The sequence below is a fragment of the Phalacrocorax carbo genome, chromosome 3, assembly GCF_963921805.1.
Source record: "Phalacrocorax carbo chromosome 3, bPhaCar2.1, whole genome shotgun sequence".
Classification (NCBI taxonomy): Eukaryota; Metazoa; Chordata; class Aves; order Suliformes; family Phalacrocoracidae; genus Phalacrocorax; species Phalacrocorax carbo.
Genome location: NC_087515.1, coordinates 70541044 through 70564541, shown reverse-complemented (window position 1 = coordinate 70564541; position 23498 = coordinate 70541044). Strand labels below are relative to the sequence as shown.

Sequence of the window (23498 nt, the reverse complement as noted above, 5' to 3'; positions counted from 1 at the left end):
GAGAAAGACTCAGTGTCATAAGTACCTATTATCTTTCTCTCTGCCCTCTTTAATTAGGATTTGAATTTTTTTTTCTGGCAATTTGACTTCTTGTACAATATATCCACTATCATATTCCTGTTTGAAATCGTATGTGTTCATTTTAACTTCAATATACTACACAAGTTCCTTTAGAAATTGTTTCACTGTTTGTTACGGGTGTTGTCAAAGAACATCTCTTTAAAGACAGTGATTGAGAGCTGACTACACTTACAGAAGTGCATACACTGCTGGTACTGTATCATTAGCAAAGCTGTCAGTATCTGCTTATTTTCATCATGCTAACAGACTGAAGAACTGTTTTGTGGTTAGAGTCTACAACTTCTAGAGGGCAGCTAGAAGCGTGGTGTAGACTTTACTGGTGATATCTTATGGCTTGGTTTATGCAGGAGGTCAAACTAAATAATTAAAGTGAGAGAGTTTTATTACGGACTTGACTTTTGTGAGCATGATCTAATACCAAACAATTTGTCATCTTAAATTAATTGTGCGGGACTGGGCAAGCTACTTAGTTTTTCCATGATGCTTTGGCTGTGTGCATAGCAAAGGGAGGAAAAAAATACTGTGGTGAGAGAAAGCAGAGAAACCTCAGAATGCTTCAGGCTGCCAGGTGGAAGGAGCTGTTGCCTTGTGTGGTACGTGAGGGTGGAAGTACAGGGGTATCCTATCTGTATGGTTGTCCCTTCTATGTCATTGGGCAAAACCTCGGTACTAGTGACAATTCATGGACCACTGCACAATGGTTGTCTTCTCCTCTTCTGTTTGCAGGGTGGATCACTTGTACACATTTTTTGTTCAGTGGTCACCAGAAATATATGGGAAAGATGCCAAAGAGCAAGGTTTTGTCGTGGTAGAAAAGGAGGAGCTTGACATGATAGACAACTTCTTCAGTGAGCCCACTACTAAAAGCTGGGAGGTGAGTGCTTTCTGCCATTGTATGAAGCATGTGAATATTGAGTGTGCATCCCCTGTTAAGAATCTCAGCACTTGCTCGTTTGATTTTTATGGCATTTCTTTATAATGCTTACTGCTTCATACAGAAGTCTCCTCAAGGCTTGTATCTGTTTCACAAATGTACTCAGTCTTCAGTCCTCCTTTATTCTCCCTCTGGAAAGAGCAGTCAAAAAACTGGGAGCTCTGTGGCGTGCAACCAGAAGTTCTGTAAATTTTGTTAGTTATATGATGGTAGCCTTTTGCAAAACTATAAAGGTGTGTGTTGTCAATGTTACTAAATTTGTGTTTTATTTATATGCTATGAATAAAACCTCCAAAACCTATATGCACATGTAAACACCAACAGAGGCTCCTGTGTGTTGGTTGAAATGGTTTGGTATGTGGTGACGTGCCATTGTCTTGGTTCTCAGGTGCATGCAGCAATACTGTTTGAATATTGGTTGTAAGATGGATACGTTTTAGACTGGGACTTTGGCTTTTTCGTATAGGGGCTTTTGTCATCTGTTTTAACTGCTTGGCATGCCTGTGTTTGTTATCTGTCTGTCTCTTGTGCATACAAAGCCTAGTTTCTAAGGGAAATAAGCCCGTGCATGTTTTTTAATGGTGTTTCTGAATGCTGAAGCACTTGCTGTGCTAAGGATATGGGTTAAATTAAAAAACAGATAAATCCCTACGTGAGAAATACCTTGATGGCGATTTAGGAAGTGATCTGATTCTTTGTCTTAAAGATAAACTTGTTTTTAAAATTCAGTGGGCCTCTTTTTCTTCTTTTTTTTTTTCTTCTTTTTTTTTTAATAGCATTTCTATCTTCAGAGTATGTTGTCCTGTTCAGAAGCGGAGCTTGGGAGTGGGGCTTGTCATTTGAAATGTAGCAGCATCACCTCTAATACCAAATAGTTTCTAAGTTTTACAGTTTTGTAATTTCTTAGTATTGGTGCTCTGTGCACTGCAAGATCATATATTGCACTAGATTTCACTTTTAGGTTGTTATTTGCATGCCATTTTCATAAAACCAAAATGAAGGAGGAGGGGCAGGCATCCAAAGCACAGAGGTGAGAGAGATCTGGCCACACTGGGATCTTTTCTCTCATTGTTTTATTTAAACATATATTGGGAGAAGAATTAGCTGGAAACAGCTTCTTAAAAGTGTGTCTCTTGTTTGTCATATATTTAAGCTTTACAAGTTTCAAGTAGGTCTGCCAGGAAATCACTATGTAAAGTCCAAATTTGGGCATGATTACTGTGAAAGTTTCACTCTCCCTTGCGGGGAAACAGAAAGTGCGATTATAGAGAAGCATATAAGCAATTTTGTCACAGCGTGCCACAGGCAGTAGCCGTCTGTCATGCTTGGGGGCGACAGCTCTTGCCAGTAGAGCAGGGAAGTGTAGTGGATACTGCAAAACAATCTGGTAGATGATGAAAGGGAAACAAATGCCTTTGAACATTCGAATTCTTTACTATACCAGACCTGACCAGGAGGAACCTTTTGTGGAGGTATGTTGAACTTGTGTCCCTGTTTGCACAGCATGGATCTGATACAACAGTTCTGTCCTAGTAAAAAATGTGCTTCATACTTAGATGAATTTTAACTGGGTATTCCCACCCCGGGTAGCTTGCTTTCTCAGTCCCATAAAATCTTTAAAAGATTTTGTAGGTCCAGTTTCTGTAGTGGTTGATTCTTTTTTTGTTTCTGCTTTTGTGTGGTTTGTAAATATCTGATCTTGCAGATCCCTTTTTTTGCAGTTATGGACTCCGAACTTAATTCAAATGTGTGCTTCAGTTATAGACTGAATAGGTATCTATGCAGTGAAGAGAGGGGCTTGTCTGTCTTTGGAGCTGATTTGCAATTTACAGATGTATTAATAGATTTTTCTGTGGTTGCCTGTGTCTGTGAGTTTGGCTGTATTTTGCTACAGAAACCTGTTGCTGCTTGATTTACTGGGATACTTCCCTCCCTCACCCTGCCTGGAGTGGGGAGACTGTTCCTTGAAAATAGTCTTCGAAAGAGGAGATGGGTAGTTTTGATATAAGATGAAAAAGGTGTTGTGTTTTTTTTTTTGTTTTTTTTTTTTTTATTATTATTATTAAAGTAAAATATAATAATGGCATGGGAGATGAGGGAAGGAAAACCATTCAGGAGGTGGAAATAGAACAAGCATAAAAGCAGGAAGGCCATATTCCTGTAATGGTTTGTTGTGGGTTTTTTTTTCAAATTGATCTTAATTTTGCAGTGCAAACCTTCCCTGAAATTGGCCATATGAAAAATTTTCCAGCACAGGATTCCCTCCAGTCTCAGAAGACCCAGGACTAGATCCCACTGAGCCTGGGCTGGAGGGGCAGGAGGTAGCTGTACAGCTCTTCCAGTATCACCAGCAGGAACACCTGTATTGCCCAGGTGCGCAGGGGCACGTAACAATGTTAATTCTGCAGGCTGGATTTTGCCTTGCAGAGGTCCTTGCAGTATTTTCCTAACCCCGCCATCTGCGTTGGAGCACCAGTGCCCAGGTGCCCTGCTTGGGGCGGCTGCCCTGGGCTCAGCTCCAGGCGTCTCCAGGTGAATGCGTACAGGGGACATGTTGCTCACGTCCCGCTGGAGATGATAGGTGTGACTGACAGTATTAGGGCTTAGTCCTACCCTCAGTGAACTCCTTACTAGTCCTTGTCTCCATTAAAAGCTCCTTCTGTGTGCTTTGTGGTGTGGTTAAATCTGCACCTGGAGCCAGTCAAGTGGATTTATTTTCTCGCCTGTGGGGCAGGTGTGCGTAGGACCTCCAGGTACTTCTTGGCAATTGTTTTGACTGTTGACAGCTCCTGCAAGTTCAAGCAGTGATTGTGAAGGCACAGAGGAGTTACGCAAAACTTTATCCACACATAACTTGAAAGTCATTTGGAAACCGTATTTGCAGGGAGGTGTGTGGCAGCGGTGCAGCGTGCTCTGCAGCCACGTACTGGGGTTCCTGCTCCAAGATAAGGCCTCTGTGGTGATATGTTTATGGAAGGAAGGTGGTTTAAGGTTTCACGTTTGTTTTGTAGTTAGGCATACTTACTTCCCCTTTTCTTTCTCATGAGCCCCATCTCTGAGCTCTTGCTGCTGCTTCCTGTTTGCCAAGCCCCAGCTAAAGCTTGCTGGGAGGCTGAGCACCCCAGCAGCGTCTCGTCAGGGGACAGGACACCCAGACCACTGCAGCTGAGGGGCGAGCTGGTGTCCTCCCCTCTGCGGTGAGCTCCGGGCGCCGAGGTGCTGCCAGCCTGGGAGCTCCTGTCCTGAGCCACGTCCGGCCTCCTGTTTGCTGCCTGTGCTGCGTGGGGTTCAGTGTTCGTCCCCTGTCTCTCTCTGCACCTTGCAGGCTGCTGAGTCCTTTCAGAGACAAGCATTAAGCATATAGAGCCTAACTCTCATTTTGCTTCCTGCTTTATGGGAAAAGGTAACATGGCTTACCTGTAGTTGCTGGAAGGAAGTGTGTGCTTTGTTTTTGTAAGTATTTAAATTCAAACCTGACATTAGAAATATTTATATGGACCCACCTTTTAAAATATTACAGTGTGTTCTCTTCATAAAGTTTTAAGCAAAGCAATAAATAAGCAAAGGAATAAATATAAGTTTCCAAAGAGCTGTTTGATCATTTTCAGCTAAGAATGTATTTTACAAAGACCTTGACCTCAAAACGAGTATTTTCAAGAACTTACATAAACTGGATGCTTAAAATCTTTACATTTCCTACAAGACAGAACTTCAAAATATCTGTTCAAGTTGATTTACATTTTTACTTCTTTTCTATATTCTTTCTGTTTTAGTTTGTATACACAAACCCATGTCTGATTCAGTAAAGAAAGCCAGGAAAAAGCTGCTGTTTTAATAAAAAGAACTGAAATTTTAAACTTTTTCGTATTCTCATGCATTAGCACTTGAGAAAATAATTAATGTACTCAACTAGCTGCATGAGAGAAAACAAAGAAGCTTCTGTTTCTTCCTTGTTTAGACTCCCATAAGACATCTAGTTCAGGCGCGTGTAGCGTGCCTCAGAAGATGTAGGTGCACTTTAGCCTTCTGATTTGGGACCAAGTATTCTGAGATCAACCACATGATGTCACCTGGTTACCTCAATGCTTATTAATCCCAAAGGACTCTGCAGCTGTGGGAGGTCACCAGGGTGCGAAGAAATTCTGGCCGTGCTGTCTCAAATGACACTTTGCCAGTTATGAATTTCCCCATTTGGTTAGAGCTGCCTGTGCTTGATACAATCATCCCATACAGTGGTTTTGCTCCACACAGTGTAAGAGCTGAGGTGTATGTTGTTTTAAATTAATATGCTTCAACAGAGGATTGACTGCGTAAGAGCTATGCTTTAGGTTGGACACTTGTTCTCTTGTCTCAGATCATTACTGTAGAAGAAGCAAAACGACGAAAGAGCGTTTGCAGTTACTATGAAGAAGAAGATGATGATACTTTGCCTGTCTTAAAGCACCACAGCGCCCTCCTGGAGAATATGCACATAGAGCAGGTATGGCTAGAAAAACCTCAAGTTTCCTTGTTAGCAGCAGTGCTGTCTCTGCTGAGCATGGGACATTCTGCCTTCTGCAGGCAGTGCCAATGGTTTTTAAGAGTTTGGAAAGTACTTAGTATGCTGGAGTGTCCTTGTGCAAGGTCCTGTTTGCTGCAGCACTGGCTCACCTGGAAAGCTTTTTTATGTTTTGCAACCCTGGAGTTTGAGTCGCGATATTGAGGACTGGCAACTCTTTCAGTGCTCAGAGAGGGGGTGCCAGTTTTGAAATGTTTTTTACAGGTGATGTGAATGCAGACAGTTGGGCTCAGAGTGCAAAGCCACATGCATGTGGCAGCAATCTTAAGCTGCTGGCATCAGCCTCTCCCTTGACAGCCATTTTTTGGCTCAGACTATTCCCTTTCTGCAAGGGCTTCTGGGGCACCACCTGTGACCCAACCTGTTGAACATGTAACCGTTTCCCCCTGTTCATTGCCCAGCTTGCCCGGCGCTTGCCCGCACGAGTGCAGGGATATCCATGGCGGCTGGCGTACAGTACACTGGAGCACGGGACTAGCCTGAAGACTCTGTACCGTAAATCGGCATCTCTTGACAATCCAGTTCTTCTTGTCGTCAAGGATATGGACAACCAGGTAAGGAGTGCTTGTTCTGTGGGGGTTGGACTGAAAGTGCAATGTTAGAAAAAGTGATCAGTGTGAAGTACTAGCCATACCGTGAGGTGACATCATACCAAAATAAGACATCGGTGTTTTCTGTTACAACTTCCACTGCTTAAACTAAAATTATAGGTAGGAAAGCACATCAGCATTAATAGAAATATACCACCACCACCCTCCCGCCAGCTGAGGGGAGACCTTATCGCTCTCTACAACTACCTGAAAGGTGGGTGTCGGTCTCTTCTCCCAAGTGAAAATGATAGGACCAGAGGAAATGGCCTCAAGTCGCATCAGGGGAGGTTTAGATTGGATATTGGGAAAAGTTTCTTTGCTGAAAGAGTGGTCAGGGATTGGAACAGGCTGCCCAGAGAGGTGGTAGAATCATCATCCCTGGAGGTATTTAAAAGACGCTTAGATGTTGCACTTTGGGACATGGTTTAGGAGACATGGTAGTGTTCGGTTGACGGTTGGACTTGATGATCCTTAGAAGTCTTTTCTAACCTTAATGATTCTATGATTCTATGAAATATCTGGGTTTTTTTCTCTTGAGTTTTGAAATGTCCTCAGAAGTAGTTTAATCATTTTATTCTGACAGATATTTGGAGCATATGCTACACATCCCTTCAGGTTTAGTGACCATTACTATGGCACTGGTGAAACATTCCTCTACACATTCAGTCCGAATTTCAAGGTAAGTGGGTGTTCACTTTCTCAAATAACATTTTTGGGTTCCACTTCTAAAACACTTAGATTTTTATGAAGACAGCATATTTGAGTTTAGAAGATTTGTCAGCTGTTGATGAATGCAGTTGATCACTCATTGCTTCAATACAAATTGCTTTTGCCTTGGGCAAAAGTGGCTGTAATTATCTGAAGTGCTGAGAGGACAGTCTGTAAGGGTGAGGGGTGGGGTTTAAGTGGATGGAAGGTGGAAGCATTAAGAAGGCTGTCACAGACTCACCTTGGAAGGCAGTGCTATCAAGAATAGGGTATAATTTCACACATGCTTAGGATCACAGTGACAACAAATCAGAGATGAGTGCTACTAAAATACGCCTTAATGTTCATGGCTTATGCGTTTTTCAATATTGAACACGTTCCTTTTTAACAGGATGCCTGTTGATGTAGTGATGGAAGTAGAACCTTAGAAAGGATTAGGGTGCCTTGTTCATTGTTCTAAATGTGTATTGTTCCTTTCCTTTCTACGTATTACCTCTTCCTCCTCCCCCTTCAAGAAAAAAGCCAAACACCAAAAAATACCTGCTAAGAGTCAGTTCCCAGTAGTTTTAGAGTACAAGAACTCTCACAGTCCAAATATATTTGGGTTTCCCCCCTCCAGGTATTCAAATGGAGTGGAGAGAACACCTACTTCATCAATGGAGACACCAGCTCTCTGGAGCTCGGAGGTGGAGGGTGAGTGTGAATGTTTGCTTTTCAAATCAGGTAGCTAATTTTTTTTTTTTAATGAGAATAGGGACAATGGTAGTTGCAAGAAAAAAACGATCAGTAAAATGGCTGAGCTTACTTTTAGTAAACTGTTCATGGCAGATACCTCAGCAGTCTGATTACTGTTATAGTCCCAGAGCGATTTCCATTGCTTAGTGACTGATGTTGGGCATTTTTTTTTTTTAATTTTTTTTTTGAGATCGGGGAAAAAAAAACATGTTTTGGGTAGATACATGTCTCCTTGCTGAAGAGGTTTGCCACTGGAAGATAATCTCTAATGGCAGTTTTGCCATCAGCTTCTAAGGTTTTTCACATGATCCTCCTTAAATTGTCATTATTCTGTTACTACACAGAGCAAGAATATAGACAGTGCTTAATCAGCTCCTAAATTTCAAAGGTCGGTGGGTGTGAAATCAAGGGCTAAGGCTATATGACTAACTAAAGCTGACTGCAGGCTGCACCACGGGACATCTGGGCTTGGTTTGCATAAACCCCCTCCTCCTCCTCCTCCTCCTAAACGAGAAGGGCCTGTGTTCACACCCAAGCACCCAGGGAACAGACCCTGATGTCCGTGCCCTGGTGTTGGTCACAGCCGCAGCCGGCTGTGCAGGCAGCGGAATGGCGCAGGGGGCCGCGGGCGCACGCTCAGCCATGCGCTCTGCCCCACTCGCTGGTTGCAAACAGAAGCAAGGGGGCTGCTCTGCAACTTCTGGTCAGGTGCTTTGCCAGGATTGAGCTCTTCCCATTTGGTCTGAGAGATCCTCAGAATTACCTAGATTCCCGTATCTCTCCCCTGGTTGTTCCTACAGCTTCCACTATTTTTACTATTACATATAACCTGAAACCTGTTGTGTATTTTCTTTTTAGTGGCCGGTTTGGCTTATGGTTAGATGCAGATTTGTATCATGGGCGAAGCAACTCCTGCAGCACCTTCAATAATGACATCTTATCTAAGAAAGAAGACTTCATAATACAAGATGTAGAAGTATGGACATTTGAATGAAATACTGACTGCCTTAAGGACTGGATCTATTAGGCACTTAAACGCTAACTAGATGGTGCAGGCTGCCTCACAATGTTACACGCTTTTTCCTCAAGTTTGTACGAGAGCATGACTCGCAAAAAAAAATCCAGCCAACCAACGCAGGAGAAAACAGAGCTGGTTTTGAGAGGCAGTAAGAGACAGAACAGTAAGAGACCAGTCTGAAGTGTTTTTTACTTCCTCCTCCAACACTTTTCCATCGAAGATATGATGCATATGGAAACATTCATAGTGTATACATTGAAAACTTTTTCTGTAACTGTGAAAAAGATCCTGTGGGAAAACTGTAACTATCTAGTACATTCCATGTGTATTTATGTTCAACGTACAAATGCTAACCAAAAATAAAAGGTTGCTTTACCAAAATCTACAGCATACTCTTTGCCATGGAAAAAAATCAGAAATAGGTGTACACAGCACTTAAGGGAACATGTTTTTAAAATCTTCTTATTTATTGTTACTGTACAGCAGATTTTTTTTTTTGTAAATGTATTAGCTATGAGTTTTTTCTTTTAATGTTTCTAATCTCAATTTGATAAATGTTTACTGTTCAGGTAGGTTTCCTATGCATTGGCATTTATTCTGAATCAATTTATTTGATTTCTGAAGTTAAGTTTTATATTTTTATTTTGTAAATGAGATCTGGTTTTCATTTTACCCTAATTAGAGGGTTTGCTTTCTGGCAGAAGCACTTGAGTGCGTAATTCTGTTTTGGTGTTTTGGTTTTGTTTGTTTGTTTCATTTTTGTTTGTTTGTTTTGTTTTATTTTTTCTAAGATGAGGGAGAAGGTGGATAGTGCTGCTGATTAACTCTGCTGCCACATTCTTGTTCATAGATTATTGTTTTGGCAGGGTATGGAGACACTGGGCAAACTGCCGCCTGGTATAGACTGTATCAGCTCTGTTACAGTCAACAGAATTGGGACAGCATGCTCTATCTGTTTACAAAGGACATTTCTAAGAGAGGATTGTTTTTCTGTATCGCCACCAAGTGATTCAAAATAAGCCACCCACTGTGCTTTTATGAGCACTTCTCTACAAATTGAAGAATAACTGCTTTGTTTAGGAGAAAATACAATTGAGATTTAGAGAAGAATGCTATTTCCCTAACAGGCCAGGTCATGTTAGTGTAATACTTGTTTTCTTAGTAATTATATATATTATTTCCTTCCCAAAAAAAAAGACTTGAAGCAACAGGCTGGCTTAGGATTTGACAGGCAACTAAATATTCTTCCTTGTTTCTCATTAAATAATCAGATACTTACTCCCCACCCCCAACACTGAAAAGACTGCACGTTACAAAATGAAAATTTTGGTTAATAGACTGTGACAGGGGGCTGGCAATCTTCACTGTTTGCTAAAGAATTCTGCTTTCCCATTATGCTGTGGTTTTGTTTACACAATCCAGACTGAACCAATATTAGGACACTGTCCTGCCCTTAGACTCAAATGTGTCATGGTCCCAAGAAAGGCAGGTTTTAGAAATAGTAGTGTGCTTTCATGCATTAAACAGTACAGACTAATTTTGGAATATTATAAACTGAATAATACAACTCAATTTAGTTACTGTTCTTCCCTTTTTGAATAGATTAAAAACAAAAAAAGCAGCCAAATGATTTTCTTTCAAAAGCATTACTAAATCTTAATCCTGCACAGAAACTTCACAGTCCAAAAGCCAATGCTATATACAGTAAGCCTGTAACACGCTGCACGTGAGCTTCTCACGCTTCTCTTCTATGTGGTCTACTACAGTCATAAATAAAGTTCAATAAGAACGAGGGTAATGCTGTAACATATTTGGAAGTTGCTAACGGCATAATGCTTTGAAGATACCAGGAATATCTAATACTGCTCTCTTAAATGGTAGCAGACCACTTAAAAAAAAAACAACCCAAACTGAGAGTTCAACATTTTACATACATTTCATTATTGCTACCTACAACTTACTGCATTATATTATCCTTGTCAGAGCATATCTAAACGCTGTGGTCTATATTCAAAACAGTGTTGTTCGATCAAAATTCTGTGACCCTTGAAACTATGAATATTGAATATATGTAATGCAGTGCTATCACAATATTTTCAATAAAGGAATTTATGCATTCAGAAACTTGTTGCAGATGTTTCCTCTTTTATTCACAGATTTTAGTACATTTTAAAAAGATGAGGATGCAACTTAACTTACAGGTTATGCTGACGAATACCTACACCTCCCCTCAAAAAGATAATTCAGTAATACCGTATTTTAGAAACATGGTTAAGGAGATGGGAGCTTTTGAGGGTGGGGTTTGTGTGTGTGTGTGATTTGTCATCTCCTGAAATAGAGCTGTGTTTTATGGTCACTCAAAGACAGACTGTGACAGTTAAACAGTTGACCTAGCAGTTCTCCTTGCTTCTCTCAGCTGTGGTGAATGACATGTATTCCCTCGTTGTCTTTGACCAACCTTTTCCAGAAGTCAAAAGTCTGTATTGTTTTTGTACACAGCCTTTTTATGTTGCTAAAGTGTTCATGTATTTTAACTTCTGTCCAAGCAAGACAAAGGCATTCAATGTCTTAAAGTACTTTATTCTTGACTTTATTGGTTTTATGGTATACAGAGGTGGCATGAAGAAAAAACAAACTACTATTACACATGAAAGGGAACAAGTACGGTCACTGTGAACCTTGCTTTGAGTGAAATGACCATAAGAATTTTCTTAATGTAAAGTAAGAGGAAAATCATGGTCACTAGTAATTTCTCTCTTGGAGGAGGGCGGAACGAAAGCTTGTTCTAGTAACATGAAGCATATGTACTTTAGTGGTACATGGATAAAGATTTTTGATTCAGGATGGTGTTGAAATGCTCATTCACAATAAGGCTTGTAAGTACCCAGGGAAGTTCAGTTTGGTGCTGGTTTCAGTGCAGTTTTTGCACCAGATGTTTTGTACGAAGCTGGCTTTAGAGCAAAGTAAAACCCGGTTACTTTCACAATAATCCTCGTGTGTAAAACATTCAAGATTTCACTTGCCTGTTTGTAGCAGAGGAAGGGAGCAGGTTAGCTCGTTGCCAAGGGACTACCTTGCACTCTGCAGGCCAGCAGTTTCTGGCAAATGTGCTTCTTCAGATAGAATAGCTAACCATGTCCTGTTTGTACAAGCGTGGCTTGCATGCCCTGAAAGAAACACATTTTTGAAAAGCTGCCTTCTATATTTTGCAACTCATCACCTTTTTAAAGAGTATGGCCTATCAGCTGTGGGACAAGGACTTTGTGCCACATGGGCTGCAGGAAGAACACGAACATGGGAATTCTGTGGCCAGGGATTCTCTGCAACTCGAGTCTAATGAAGGGTGCAAGCAGTTTTAAAATACAAATTATTAATAAAATATTTTTTAGAAAAGGAAGGTTAGCTAAAACTTAGTAATACCCTCCATTAGCTTTGGAAGGAGTTGGTACAATGACAGTGGTGAAACACTGGCACAGGTTGCCCAGAGAGGTGGTGGCTGCCCTAGCCCTGGAAACACTCAAGGTCAGGTTGAACGGGGCTCTGAGCAACCTGATCTAGTTGATGTCCCTGCTCACTGCAGGGGGGTTGGACTGGGTGACCTCTGCAGGTCCCTTCCAGCCCGAACGGTCGTTCCGTGACCGTTACTGGTGCCCCGGGGCTGTAACTCGCCGGGCGGCGCCAGGCTCGCTCCGCCGCGCCGAGGACACTCGGCCCGCTACCGGCTGACAGGAGCCGCGCGCAGCCGTGCGGCCACTCCCTCATGGCGGTGCCGCTCGGGGCAGCACCTCCCGCGCGCGCGGGGGGGGCGGGGCGCTGGCCGTCCGACGCCCCGCCATTGGTGCTTCGAGGCGAGAGCGTGAAGGTGCTGCCCCGCCCCACTCCCAGCGCCGGCAGGGGGCGCGCGCAGGCCCGGCTGTGGCGGCGGGCGAGGGGCGGCGGCGGCCATGGCGGCCATGGCGGCCGGTAGCGCCGAGGTAGAAACCGTGAGCAGCGGCGGCTACGACGGCAAGTGCGTGTTCTGCAGGATCGCCCGCCGGGAGGAGCCGGGCACGGCGCTGCTCCCCTGCGAGGTGAGTGACGGGCTCCCAAGCGGCGGCGGTGGCGGCGCCTCCCCCGGTGTCCTGTCGCGATGTCCCGCCCTTGGCCGCCGCCATCCCGGAGGAGCGGGGTGGGCAGGCGCCCCGCCGGACAGCCGGAGGCGTTCGTTGGCCTGGGCGGGCGGTGGTCGCCCGCCGCTGGTCGCTCAGGAAGAGGCAAACCCCGGGGGCCGGGATGAGGGCTCCGGCGAGCCCGTGCCCGAGGTGCCCGGCGGCGGGGCCTGCGGGGCTCGGGGGGGACCGGGCGGGTCCTCCGGGCCGGACCGGACTCGACCCGACCCGACCCTGCGGCGGTGTCCCCGCCGGTCCCCGCCCGCCCCCTCGCCGCGGCGGCGCCTGCGCGGCCGGTGGCTGTCAAAGGCTCGGCGGGTCAGGGGCAGCTTTAAGGGTGGCGTGCTCTTTTGTGGGGGGAGGTAGGAGTGAAACGCTGGTCAGCAGGGAGGTGTCCTGCTCTCCTTAAACGGTGGCGCAACAGCCAGAAGTCTTAAAGCAGGCACGGGGGAACCCTGACTGCAGAAGGTCAATTGAGGACACAAATCGTGCTCACAAGTCTTTCTGCAGGTCGGCTCCAAAAATCTTCAGATTTTTGCTAGTCACTTCAATATTAAGTCACTAAGTCACTTCACTGAGTCCCATCAGTATTCAAAATAATTAAGCGTCATGTTGATACAGGGAAGATGGACTTTGTTACCTACTCTTTGCCCGTATCCTTGTCCTAATCAATTTAATGCATTTGCATCCTTTTTTAGTATGAAGACCTTGTTTGCTTTAGAGATATCAGACCTGGTGCCCCCCACCACTACCTTGTGGTGCCGGTGGAGCACATGGGAAACTGCAAAACACTGAAGACAGAACACATATCTATAGGTAAGGCTGCACCAGTGTGTTTAACTTGAAGGAAAGTAGTTCTGCACAGTCTTAAATAGTATGTTGTCAAGAAATTACATCTTTAAGCACCGTTTGATTGTGAATAAAAATGCTGAAATGGGTGGTGTGAGTGTAGGTAGGGACTTACCCTTCTGGGGAACTTCAATGTGCTGCTCTGGAACGGCATGCTTTTTTCTGCAGTTCTAGAAAAACATTGCACCAGTGCATGAAACTCTCTTGTTTCCATGGAGTATAGATGCCTCTGTGCTTTGTTGCAAGTGCAACTTTATTTTAAAAATATCTATGTGCTGCTTTATTGCGTTTTCATAGAGGTATGTATGTGATTTCAAATTATATGAAAAATTATAGAAGAATTTTATAAAGTGTATATTTTATAAGTGCTACATTATTTTTCAGGAAACGGGAGTAAAAGAAGAAAGAGGGAAATGGTGTTCCAATAGATTTCAATAATTTTTAAAAAGATAAAATTCTAATATATTGAAGCTATGATGTATTGTTGATAAGCTTTTATTTTCCCTTCAGAAAACATTGTTGTGGAATTAGTTGTTTCACAAGAAATGCCTAGCTAGGTGTGTTGAGTAATGGAAGAAACTACAGACATACATGCATGAAGAGATTCCACCTCATGAGAAATTACAGGTGATGCAAGAAAAGAGTTGTAGTTACGTGTTGCAAATCTTGCATCCCTGTATTTTGCTTCTAAACATAGGGTAGTTCGCTCTGGAAACAACTTCTATGTGTGTTTGGCTTCGGGGCAATTCCTTAGACCTTTGTCTTGAGTTTTTGTATTAGGCCTGCTTCTCTTATCAGTGATACAGTAATGAAACTTTGTCCTAGTAATAAGTAGGACTGGGAATTTTATTTTATTTAAATTTAAATTTGTGCACTGTCTCTGAAACTTGTTAACTTGTGCCAGGCTACATGGGACTTAGAGATCAAAGTCCTGTAGCTGAGTAGAGATCTAACACTGGAATTAGCGTAAACATCATCATTCTGCCAGTCAGTGTTTACTGGTTTTTTTTATAAGGGTGTGGTGATGCCATAGCTTTGGCCAAAGTTGTTAGAATAATACCACACTTAAAACATCATTGGTGTAGAAATCAGTAACAGTGGTGATGTTTGTGATCCTTGCACAACACTGTCTTGAAAATCTTTGTTTGATTATGAATAGTTATAGTATTTATATTTTGAAAAAAACACGTTTGTGATCTCAGTCCAACCAGTTTGTTGAAGTTAATAGTCAAAGATTTTGTTTCTGAAGAAAACCTTTTTTTTAAATTACTTGATGATATCTGTTATGTAAAATATTACTTAAAATTAAATGAAGTTTATTTGTGTTTAATAGTGAAGAGAATGATGGAAGTTGGAAAAGCTGTGCTCCAGAGAAATAATTTCAGTGACTTGAATGATATAAGGTATGTAATGGAAACCTCTTGTGTTTATTCAGAATGCTATTTTAGAGATGGTGGCAACAACTACAGTATGATTTATTGAAGAAATTGGGTCTGCGTTCACTTACCACATGGACTGGCATTGAATATAAACTATTTTCTGATTAATTTCCAGCACAGATTGCATTCCAACCCTTGAGATTCTTTCTAGACCACGTCTTGGGATAGAGAGGGCACTTCAAATAACTTATCTAAAAGGGCTGCTCTTTAATTACATGCTGAAAATATGCTCTGAATCCTAGATTCTAGAAGAGAGGGAAACTTTGTCCTATTCAAGCAGGGCACTGCACTGTGTTTCAGGTATACCTGCACTCGTTTGATTTCAGTGATGCACCTTTAGTTTAAGCCAGTGCCTTTGATAGCTGAAGTAACTCGTAAAATAATTTAAATAGCATGGAGTATATGGAACTGGGTCTCCATGACTGAAATAGGTAGAAGCTGCATTCATCTAATGACAGTTGGCTTTCCAGCTGAAAACTGGATATGGTACCCTTAAAATACATTTTATTTTTTAAACCCTCATTCTTAACAAAATGTATCTTAAATACAGAGATGTGACAGAGATTAATGGGTATTTGGAAAGGTTTCCTGAGAGCATAATGAAAGGAAAGGGCATTTTTTTTGTTCCTGCCTTTATGTACAAGGAAAATGTGATGAGTTCTTGAGTTGATCATGTTAAATAACTTGCAATGTTCCACTTCTTCCTGAATGCTTCAGCACTATTTTTCACTTGTTTTCCTTTTCTGAAGAATGGGTTTTCACTGGCCTCCATTCTGCTCAATATCCCACTTGCATCTTCATGTCCTGGCCCCAGCCAGTCAGCTAGGATTCTTATCCAGACTCATTTACAGAGTCAACTCCTACTGGTTTATCACGGTAAGTGTAATGCAGGTGAGCTTTTTGGTTTTCAGTTGCAAGCTGAAAATGTGGCAGCTTTCTAACTATGTCCAAAAATTCTTCGAGCAATGATATTTGTCATTGCTGTAATAATTAATTATTTATATGTTGCATTAAACATTTGAGAAAATATAATGGTAAAATGCAACTTAATGTTTATGCTTATTAAGGGAAATGGAGTGACAATAACACTCACAGTAGTTCTGGATCTCATGTGTAGCTTAGGTTAATGTGATGTGCTTTGAGGACACTTTATAAGTATTTGTTCTTTAGTGTGAAAGGATATATTCAGCTGTGATGGGCCATGTATTGTACATACTCTGGTTCATCCAATTTAGGTGAAAAACATGGCCACCTAGTGATTGCTTGTATCATTTCACATGGTTTTTGTCATCTTGTCATCTGTAGACTGAAACAACTGTCTGCTTTACAAAAACATTGTACTGACTTATGTCAGCAGAGGTGAGCAATGAGACTGAACTAAATCACTGTTTGAAAATCTCTCTTTTGAGGACTAGAGCTTATTCTCACGGCTCTGATGCAGCAAAGAACCTATCCTTGCAATGCAGGTACAGCATCCCAGTGTCATTGCACAGCCCTAAAACAAAGATGCTGAAAAAGGTCTGTCTTATCCAAAAAATATAAGACAGCCTCTTACTTGAAGAGAAGTAATTTGTCTTCGTCACAGCACTACCTCGCTGGAGATCTCACTTAGCTCGAAAAAAGCCAATGTCTCTGCTGTATTGTGGAGCATCACACACATATTTGGCCCTCGAATAAGTATAGCTGTGTGGTTTTACTGCTTACAATCTTGGATTAGCCTAGGGAGTTCTGTACCAAGTTTGGTTATCCAATATGGATGCACTTCAAATGGTATTTTGCCCTTTTGTCAAGTTGGAAATTGTTCTTGAGTTGATTTGGGGTTTTGGGTTGGGGTTTTGGGTTTTTGTTTTTGTTTTTTTTTATTATAATGTCTTGAATCTGATACTTGTTTAAGAATGCAGAACAAGATTCAGATTAACTTCATTTTCTGTCGCTCCGTGCTTTCCCTAGCTTTATTTGCGAATAAACTGCAAGAGCTACTTAACTCCTGTTAAGTTGTTCCAACCACAAGTAGCTGATTGCATTTTTGCTGTGTGTATTTAAAACATGCCAAACTTAAGCTTTTTCACCTTTTAACGTGGTTTCTTTGGAGATCTTAATAAAACCTCAAGCACTAGTTCAAAATAGAAGGTTAGTTCAGTGGGAGTGGCAAAAAAAGGCTGACAGTAAACTGATTTGTTTCAGAAGTGCCCACGTTAGTCTCCATGTGCCCAATTTGGCCTGCTAGAATAGTCTTGGCAGACTTCCTTCTGCCCTGAGCCTTTCTGAGGGCTCTGTGGGCTGGCGCTATTACGTATACAAAGTACAGCTGTCCCAGTTACACGCGAGATGCATGAATAGCCGTACAATGAGAAAAGTTAGGTGTGAGCATGCTGACATAACCAAAGAATGGATCTGTATCTCATGACATGAACGACATGTGAACGCACTCCATCCCTCAGCAGCATACGTGGCTGGTCTGCAGCTGCTTGGGTGATGAGAGGTCATAGTGCGCTGTTCTGGAGCATCTCCCAAAGAACTCCAGGTCTCAGTTTGGTTGTTCTGAGCATTGCTGTCTTCTGAGGTCTTCAAAACTACACAGCTTCATCTGCTATTATTTGCTCAAACATCCTCTGACTTCTATAAGTTCTGTTTCCTTTTCTGATCGCTTAATGGGAGTTTGGTGGAAACTGTGAAAGAGTCTGCTGTTTAAAGCAATTGTATTCTGCTTCTGTTGTATGCTTTGTAAAAATGAAAAGTAAATGCTCTGTCAGTGTCACTTAGCATTTATGAAATGGAATTTTCAGTAAACTGGAGGTCCAACGGTGTAGTTAATGCATTGCTTTCTCTCTTTCATAGGCTGAACAACTGATTGAGCGGCTGCAAACTGAAAATGCTGCCAGTTGAAAGCACTCTTAGCCTTTTGTCGCTAGCCGGTTTGTTCTTTGACTTTCAGCTCTGATTTAAGGTTGCACAGTTTGATGTTGCCAATCATATACCAGGATAAAAAAAAATCTTTAGTTCCTTATGAGGAAACACACACAGATTTTGTAGCTGCCGACCTAATTCTCCTGTTTGGATACTTGAGTCTGTAAACTTCTCTGACAATAAGGCGATTAATTATAATTTTATATTTGTATATGTATATACGTACATAATATATACTCATGTGTGCAGAGAACTTTTCCTATATTCTGCTGCTATAGCAGCAGAATGTATTGCAACTAAGGCAACAAGTTACTACTAACAGCATGTATGTGGTACCAAAGGGAATATTTGTTACAAAATCAAGCTTTTATTTTAAAGATGCATTGTTCTGGGATTGCAAGTAATATTTAAAACACTTAAGTTTCCATCTCTATTTTTATGATAACGTTACCTATGCCTAGTTATTAGTAGGTACATTGCCAAAAGTGCACTACTAACTTTCTGGTGCTAAACCACTTTAATATATTACCTGTTTTATTTGCATGGCATTGACATAGTAAATGTTAACACAATAGGTGCCCAAGATGTGATAATGCTATATAACATAGAATATAGTTTAAATGCACATATAAGTGGTTGTATGTTGGATTGTTTCCCTTTTATGTGTACAATATTTTAAATTAGTGATTGTATGTTTACAAAAAAATGTGAAGAGTTCAGAGGAATTGATTTCATATACCGCTCTTCTGCATGATGGTAGGAAAAAATCCAAATTTTTAGGTGGTTCTGATATTCTTCTCACTGGCAGTCCCTTGGAGATTACTAATGCCTTGGCTAAATTCGATTTCTAAATGAAGTAATAAGATAAATGGACCTTTAGTGCAGTGAGTATGTGGCAGGCTGGCATAATAGCAATCTGATTTGAATTTGGGATAGCAGTGGCTCAGCCCAAAGTTAGAACACGTTGGGCTGCTTAAGCAACCTGCTGAACACTTGCCTTTGCTGTACGACTCTAATCAGTAATGCTCACGCTCTGTTCTTCAGCACCATATTAAGGCAGGCTGTTTGGAAAGTTAAAACTCCAGAAAACACAGAGTGGATTTTCTTCATTCACAGAGCACGTCTCTTGGTGCCGAACTAATCAAGTGACCTTGGCTGATGCATTTAGATGCAGCTGAGGTGGTGATGGTCAGTTCCACCTGCAAGCTTCCCTGAATGTAATCTTCTCAATGTTCTCCACTCATCCAGCACCTGCTGCCTTAGTGGTACAATGTATTGTAATATTCTTACTGTAAACTATACGGGATACTTCATAAAGTTTACACCCTTCTGAAGAACAACGTTTACAGCTGGTTTCTGTAAGACCTCACTCCTGACATCTTGTTCTGCTTACTAGTGGGCACTTGTGTCATTTGCAGCCCTTTAGGGTTTTAATTTATAAGGTTAGGTGGAAATTTGTAAGATTTAATTTGTAAGATGAGGTAGGAAGAGTGTGAATTAAAGCCACTGAACTTTGATTACTTCTGTGCAATAGATCAGGAGGTTTGAGCTGGCTCCTACCTTTGTGAAATATCTGAACATTAAGGTCTTTCAAGAGTTAATGCTGTGTATGTGTTCCGATTTGTAATTAATTTATGTAACTGTACTTAACTGTGACATGTAATATTTAAAGTATGAACATGAACTGTTGTCAGAAAGCATTAATAAACAGAGTAAATGCTAATCTTGGAATGATCTTCCAGTGCAATGGAATAGTTGACCATAGGGGTTGACCCTAGATACCCCTTTGATTGCTCTCCACCCCCAACCCCAGCAGGATGGGGGAGAGAACAGGAAGAGCAAAAGTGAGAAAACTCATGGGTCGAGATAAAGACAGTTTAATAAATGAAGGAAAGATGAAATAAAAAACCAAAGCGTGCAACGCAAAGGTAATTACTCATAACCTTCCACAAGCAGGCCAGTAGCAATGGCTGCCCCCACCTCCAAAAAAAACCCAACTCAGCTGTTATTGCTGAGCATGACATTACAGGGCATGGAATATCCCTGCCAGCCAATTTGCACCAGCAGCACAGGTTGTGCCCCCTTCCAGATTTTTGCACGCTGGAGGGGCAGAGAAAGAAAAAGAGAAGGCCTTGAAGCTGCGCGAGCACCACTCCGCAAGCGCCAGGCCACTGGGGTGTTATCAACGCTCTGTCAGTCACAAACCCAAAACACAGCACCTTATGGGCTGCTCTGAAGAAAATTACTTTGTCCCAGCCAGGCCCAGTACATTGTCAAATGTCCACAGAAACACAAAGGTCAGCTTTTATAATTGCAAGGAGTCCCACTAAGACAGTAAGACTGGAAAGGTAGAAATTGGGATATAATCTAGCTTCCAAACTTTTGCTGATGAGCAAGGTGGGGAATTCAGCTGGTCACTGACACTTGCAGGCAGGCCTCAAAACAGCTTGCTCAAAGTGTTAAATGTCACGTTAATTACGGAAATGAATGCTCAGTACCTCATTAGTGTTTTTCCACATAGAACCGTGTTCCATTTTCCTTCTGAATTGACAAGCATTCTTGGACTCAGCAGATAATTTTTTTAATTAGGCTAAGAAATAATTTCCGAAAAGCCTACCGTAATGCTTTGTATGTATTTCAGAATTACTGGGGAGCCCCTGGAAGAGGCGGTGGGCAGACTAGGTTAACTATGTCACCCTCTTCTACAGCAGCATTGTAACATAATTTTAAAACTTCAAAAATCTTCCATGGAGCTTTCCAGTGAGCAAAGACCAACAAAATAGTCTCAGAGAGAACTCTGCAGCTCTTACTCTCCAAGAGCCTGGAGAAGAAAAGGAAAGTTGTTTAGCCACTGCCCCTGGTTCTGTTGTTCTTTGATGCAGCATTAGCAGTCCTGAGAAAAGCTGCTTTTTTGACTACACGTTTAGGAACGACAAAGCTTTAATTGTACTCTTTCGCTCAGTCGTTTTACATAAACTCCCAAACTAATGAAAACCCAGAGAATAATGCTTTTATGCTGAAGTACTGACTGCCCCCTCTGAAAGGGTGAAACAGATACACGTACAACGCTGTTAAATGTAGAATGGAAGAAGTCTGTGTTTTGACTAAGAACAGCCTTTTCAACGCGATTAAATTGGCAGTAGCTCTTCAAGCTATTCTGAAGTCTTGAGTGTGAGTTGTAAATAAAAGCATAGAAATGGGAGCAAACCAGTGAAAATCGTACCTGAAATTTGACAAACTTGGTGACAATAAAATGCTGCATAAAAACTCACTGTCATTTCAAACTAACATGCAATGTTTACTGAAGTGCTGAAAGTGCTTTCAGTATTTGACGACAAAATACAGATAATCCCTATACCATGTACAGCCCAGAACAGATGCAGAATTCACAGGCTTCAACTGGAAGAAGAGGAAAGACCACTGAGGGAGCTTGCCATAAAGAATTAAGTTTAGGAGAGATTTGAAGAGCTGGAAGTTACTCAGTAGGGCAAGAACACCTTTTAGAAGGTCTGAGTTTAATACTAAAAAGCCTCACATGCTACAATTTTTGTGAAAATAATAAATTCTTGTCTGTATACTCTAATGGGGGCCTGTTGCAAAAATGTTTACATTCCTGTTTCATCTGTAGCCGCTAATCTAACCTCAACATTGCAGACGAGGAAGCAGAATTTTGTAAAACTTGTAAAGCAGTAGCTCAGTTCAGTCATGTCCACCAGATATGACGCACTCCTGACTGTACAGGCTTCAGGAGTAATTTTTTATTCTGGAGCGTACCAGTGGACAAACCGACCTAGTGCATTATCTGTCTTTTGCACTTTTTTTTGAAACACCAGCTATTGCAGGGAGCAGGACATTGGATTTGTCAGCTTGTGTGCTGACCAAGTTTGGCAGCCTTTTTTGGTTTCTAACCATTGCATGGGCACATAGAAAGATTTCAGTCACTCTTCAGAGAATGCTCATCCAAAGCTGGCAGGTAGGAAATCTGGCCCTATAATTGTTTAAAAAACCCATCTCTCTGTAAATAATCTTTTTGATAATAATCCTTGGTTTTATTAGAAATCTCATGATAGGGCAAGCTTTTTGTAGTTGCTTACAAAATTGGTAAAACCATTTCATTTGGGCTTACTCTCCCTCTGTTTTCATCAAAGGCGAGCTTAAAGCTCCTGTAGATGTACACAAGTGCTACTTGAGCAGCAGGAGAGAGTACAGCAGAGGCCATGTAAGCATCTAAAATGAACTCCTTGCATAGCAGCGGAAGCCTAGATTCCTGCCATTTAACTAATTGTGCCAGACTTAATTAAGAACTAGTAAGTTTGCATGAGCTGGAACTTGCATCTTAGGGTGCTCAGGCTACACGCTGCGTCAGCTGTGTGCCTTTTAAGGTATTATTTGTACAACATCTAGTAGTGTTACTTTTCCTGATATCCTGTTAGTCTGCTGGTGGCACCTGAACTGGCTGATACTGCTTCCTGCAAGTGCTACAGCAGCACTGGCCGAACTTGAAAATTGTTAGAATTAAACTAGATTCTGCAGCTGTATTATAAAAAAAGCTTGATTCATTTCAAAATCAAAATGCATGTCCAGGCTTTATCTAATGGGAGCTGAAATCCACTGAGGTGTGCTCATGTCATTTTGGCAAGAAATGCTTCTCCAAAAAACCAAAGCATTTTAAACGTGTTTGTTAGGATCACAAATCATATGTCTTGTTTTCAGCTGCAAGACATAGATTTGTTTAGGGGCTGGTTTTGAAAACTCAAGGAATGCAAACCAGCAGTGCCTGGTGCAGAACATGTTCCCCAGTTTCCTACATGGTAAAATCACCTGGTGACTAAAACGCACCCTCTGTTTCCCCCTCCATGCTCTACCTGCACCTGGCTCGCCTGTCCCCCAGGTATACTTATTTCAGCACATTCGTTTCTTCCCTTTTTTTCAATTTTCATTGTCTTTTCACTAGGAAATGGAGGCAGAGGGGTAATGAACTCCCTATTTTTATTTGCTCAGTCAAAAGGCTTATTTTGATTCAAATCCCCATTAGATGAAAATGTCCAAACAAAAAACCCATTGTTTTAGGCTTTTTGCAAAAAACATTCTTTTATATAAATAGAGCAAAATGATCTACCACTTTTATCAAGTTCATAATTTATACTAGGTTTCAATATCCTTTTGAGGCAGGAGAATAATCTTATTTTAAAGACCCATCAAGTAGTGTAGTTAACACCACATGAAAGCTTTTATTTGCACTGGTAAAACACAGAATTTTGTATCCCTAATTATACAGTTTTCTTGGGGGGGGACACACACTATTGTAAATACAGCTCCTGATTATTTGAATACATTATTACAAATACTGTATATAAGCAAACCTTACTTTTTTTTAAACCTAGAAAAAGTTCCCCAAGTAGAACCATGAAGGAAATCGCTATCAGTCATCTTTCAGTCCCATTTTTTCACCAGCAGATCAGTTTTTCTCCCAGTTTGGAGAACTCACAACTGTGCTCTGCAAGCACAGCTCTGCCTCAGCTAAGCGAGGT

The 23498-nt window shown here is 41.6% G+C and overlaps 2 protein-coding genes across 9 annotated transcripts in view; both read left to right on the top strand.

Moving 5' to 3' along the window:
• The window catches only part of NCOA7 (nuclear receptor coactivator 7), a 97220-nt gene extending 86472 nt beyond the window's left edge, over nt 1–10748 (top strand). For 7 of the 8 annotated variants that reach the window (XM_064447357.1, XM_064447351.1, XM_064447353.1 and 4 more), the window contains 6 exons: nt 808–955; nt 5370–5495; nt 5975–6127; nt 6747–6842; nt 7491–7564; nt 8465–10748. In XM_064447357.1, the coding sequence (XP_064303427.1) occupies nt 808–955; nt 5370–5495; nt 5975–6127; nt 6747–6842; nt 7491–7564; nt 8465–8600 (733 nt within the window). In that variant the 3' untranslated portion in view covers nt 8601–10748. Of the gene's footprint in view, nt 1–807; nt 956–2096; nt 2488–5369; nt 5496–5974; nt 6128–6746; nt 6843–7490; nt 7565–8464 lie in introns of those variants that run through there. The other variant, XM_009509650.2, reaches the window with a different exon arrangement.
• A 1748-nt stretch (nt 10749–12496) lies between these two features.
• HINT3 (histidine triad nucleotide binding protein 3) lies at nt 12497–19690 on the top strand. Its single transcript, XM_064447349.1, has 5 exons — nt 12497–12694; nt 13471–13588; nt 14955–15024; nt 15810–15936; nt 17899–19690. The coding sequence occupies exons 1-5, from the start codon at nt 12569–12571 to the stop codon at nt 17944–17946; spliced, it is 489 nt and encodes a 162-aa protein (XP_064303419.1). The 5' UTR covers nt 12497–12568; the 3' UTR covers nt 17947–19690.
• Nucleotides 19691–23498: the final 3808 nt, after the last annotated feature.

Bases quoted from the DNA above. Each gene is read 5' to 3' on its own strand.
- HINT3 (XM_064447349.1), top strand. From the start codon at position 12,569: ATGGCGGCCATGGCGGCCGGTAGCGCCGAGGTAGAAACCGTGAGCAGC. The intron at 12,695-13,470 runs GTGAGTGACGGG...ATCCTTTTTTAG, and splicing joins CGGCGCTGCTCCCCTGCGAG to TATGAAGACCTTGTTTGCTT. The intron at 15,937-17,898 runs GTAAGTGTAATG...TCTCTTTCATAG, and splicing joins ACTCCTACTGGTTTATCACG to GCTGAACAACTGATTGAGCG.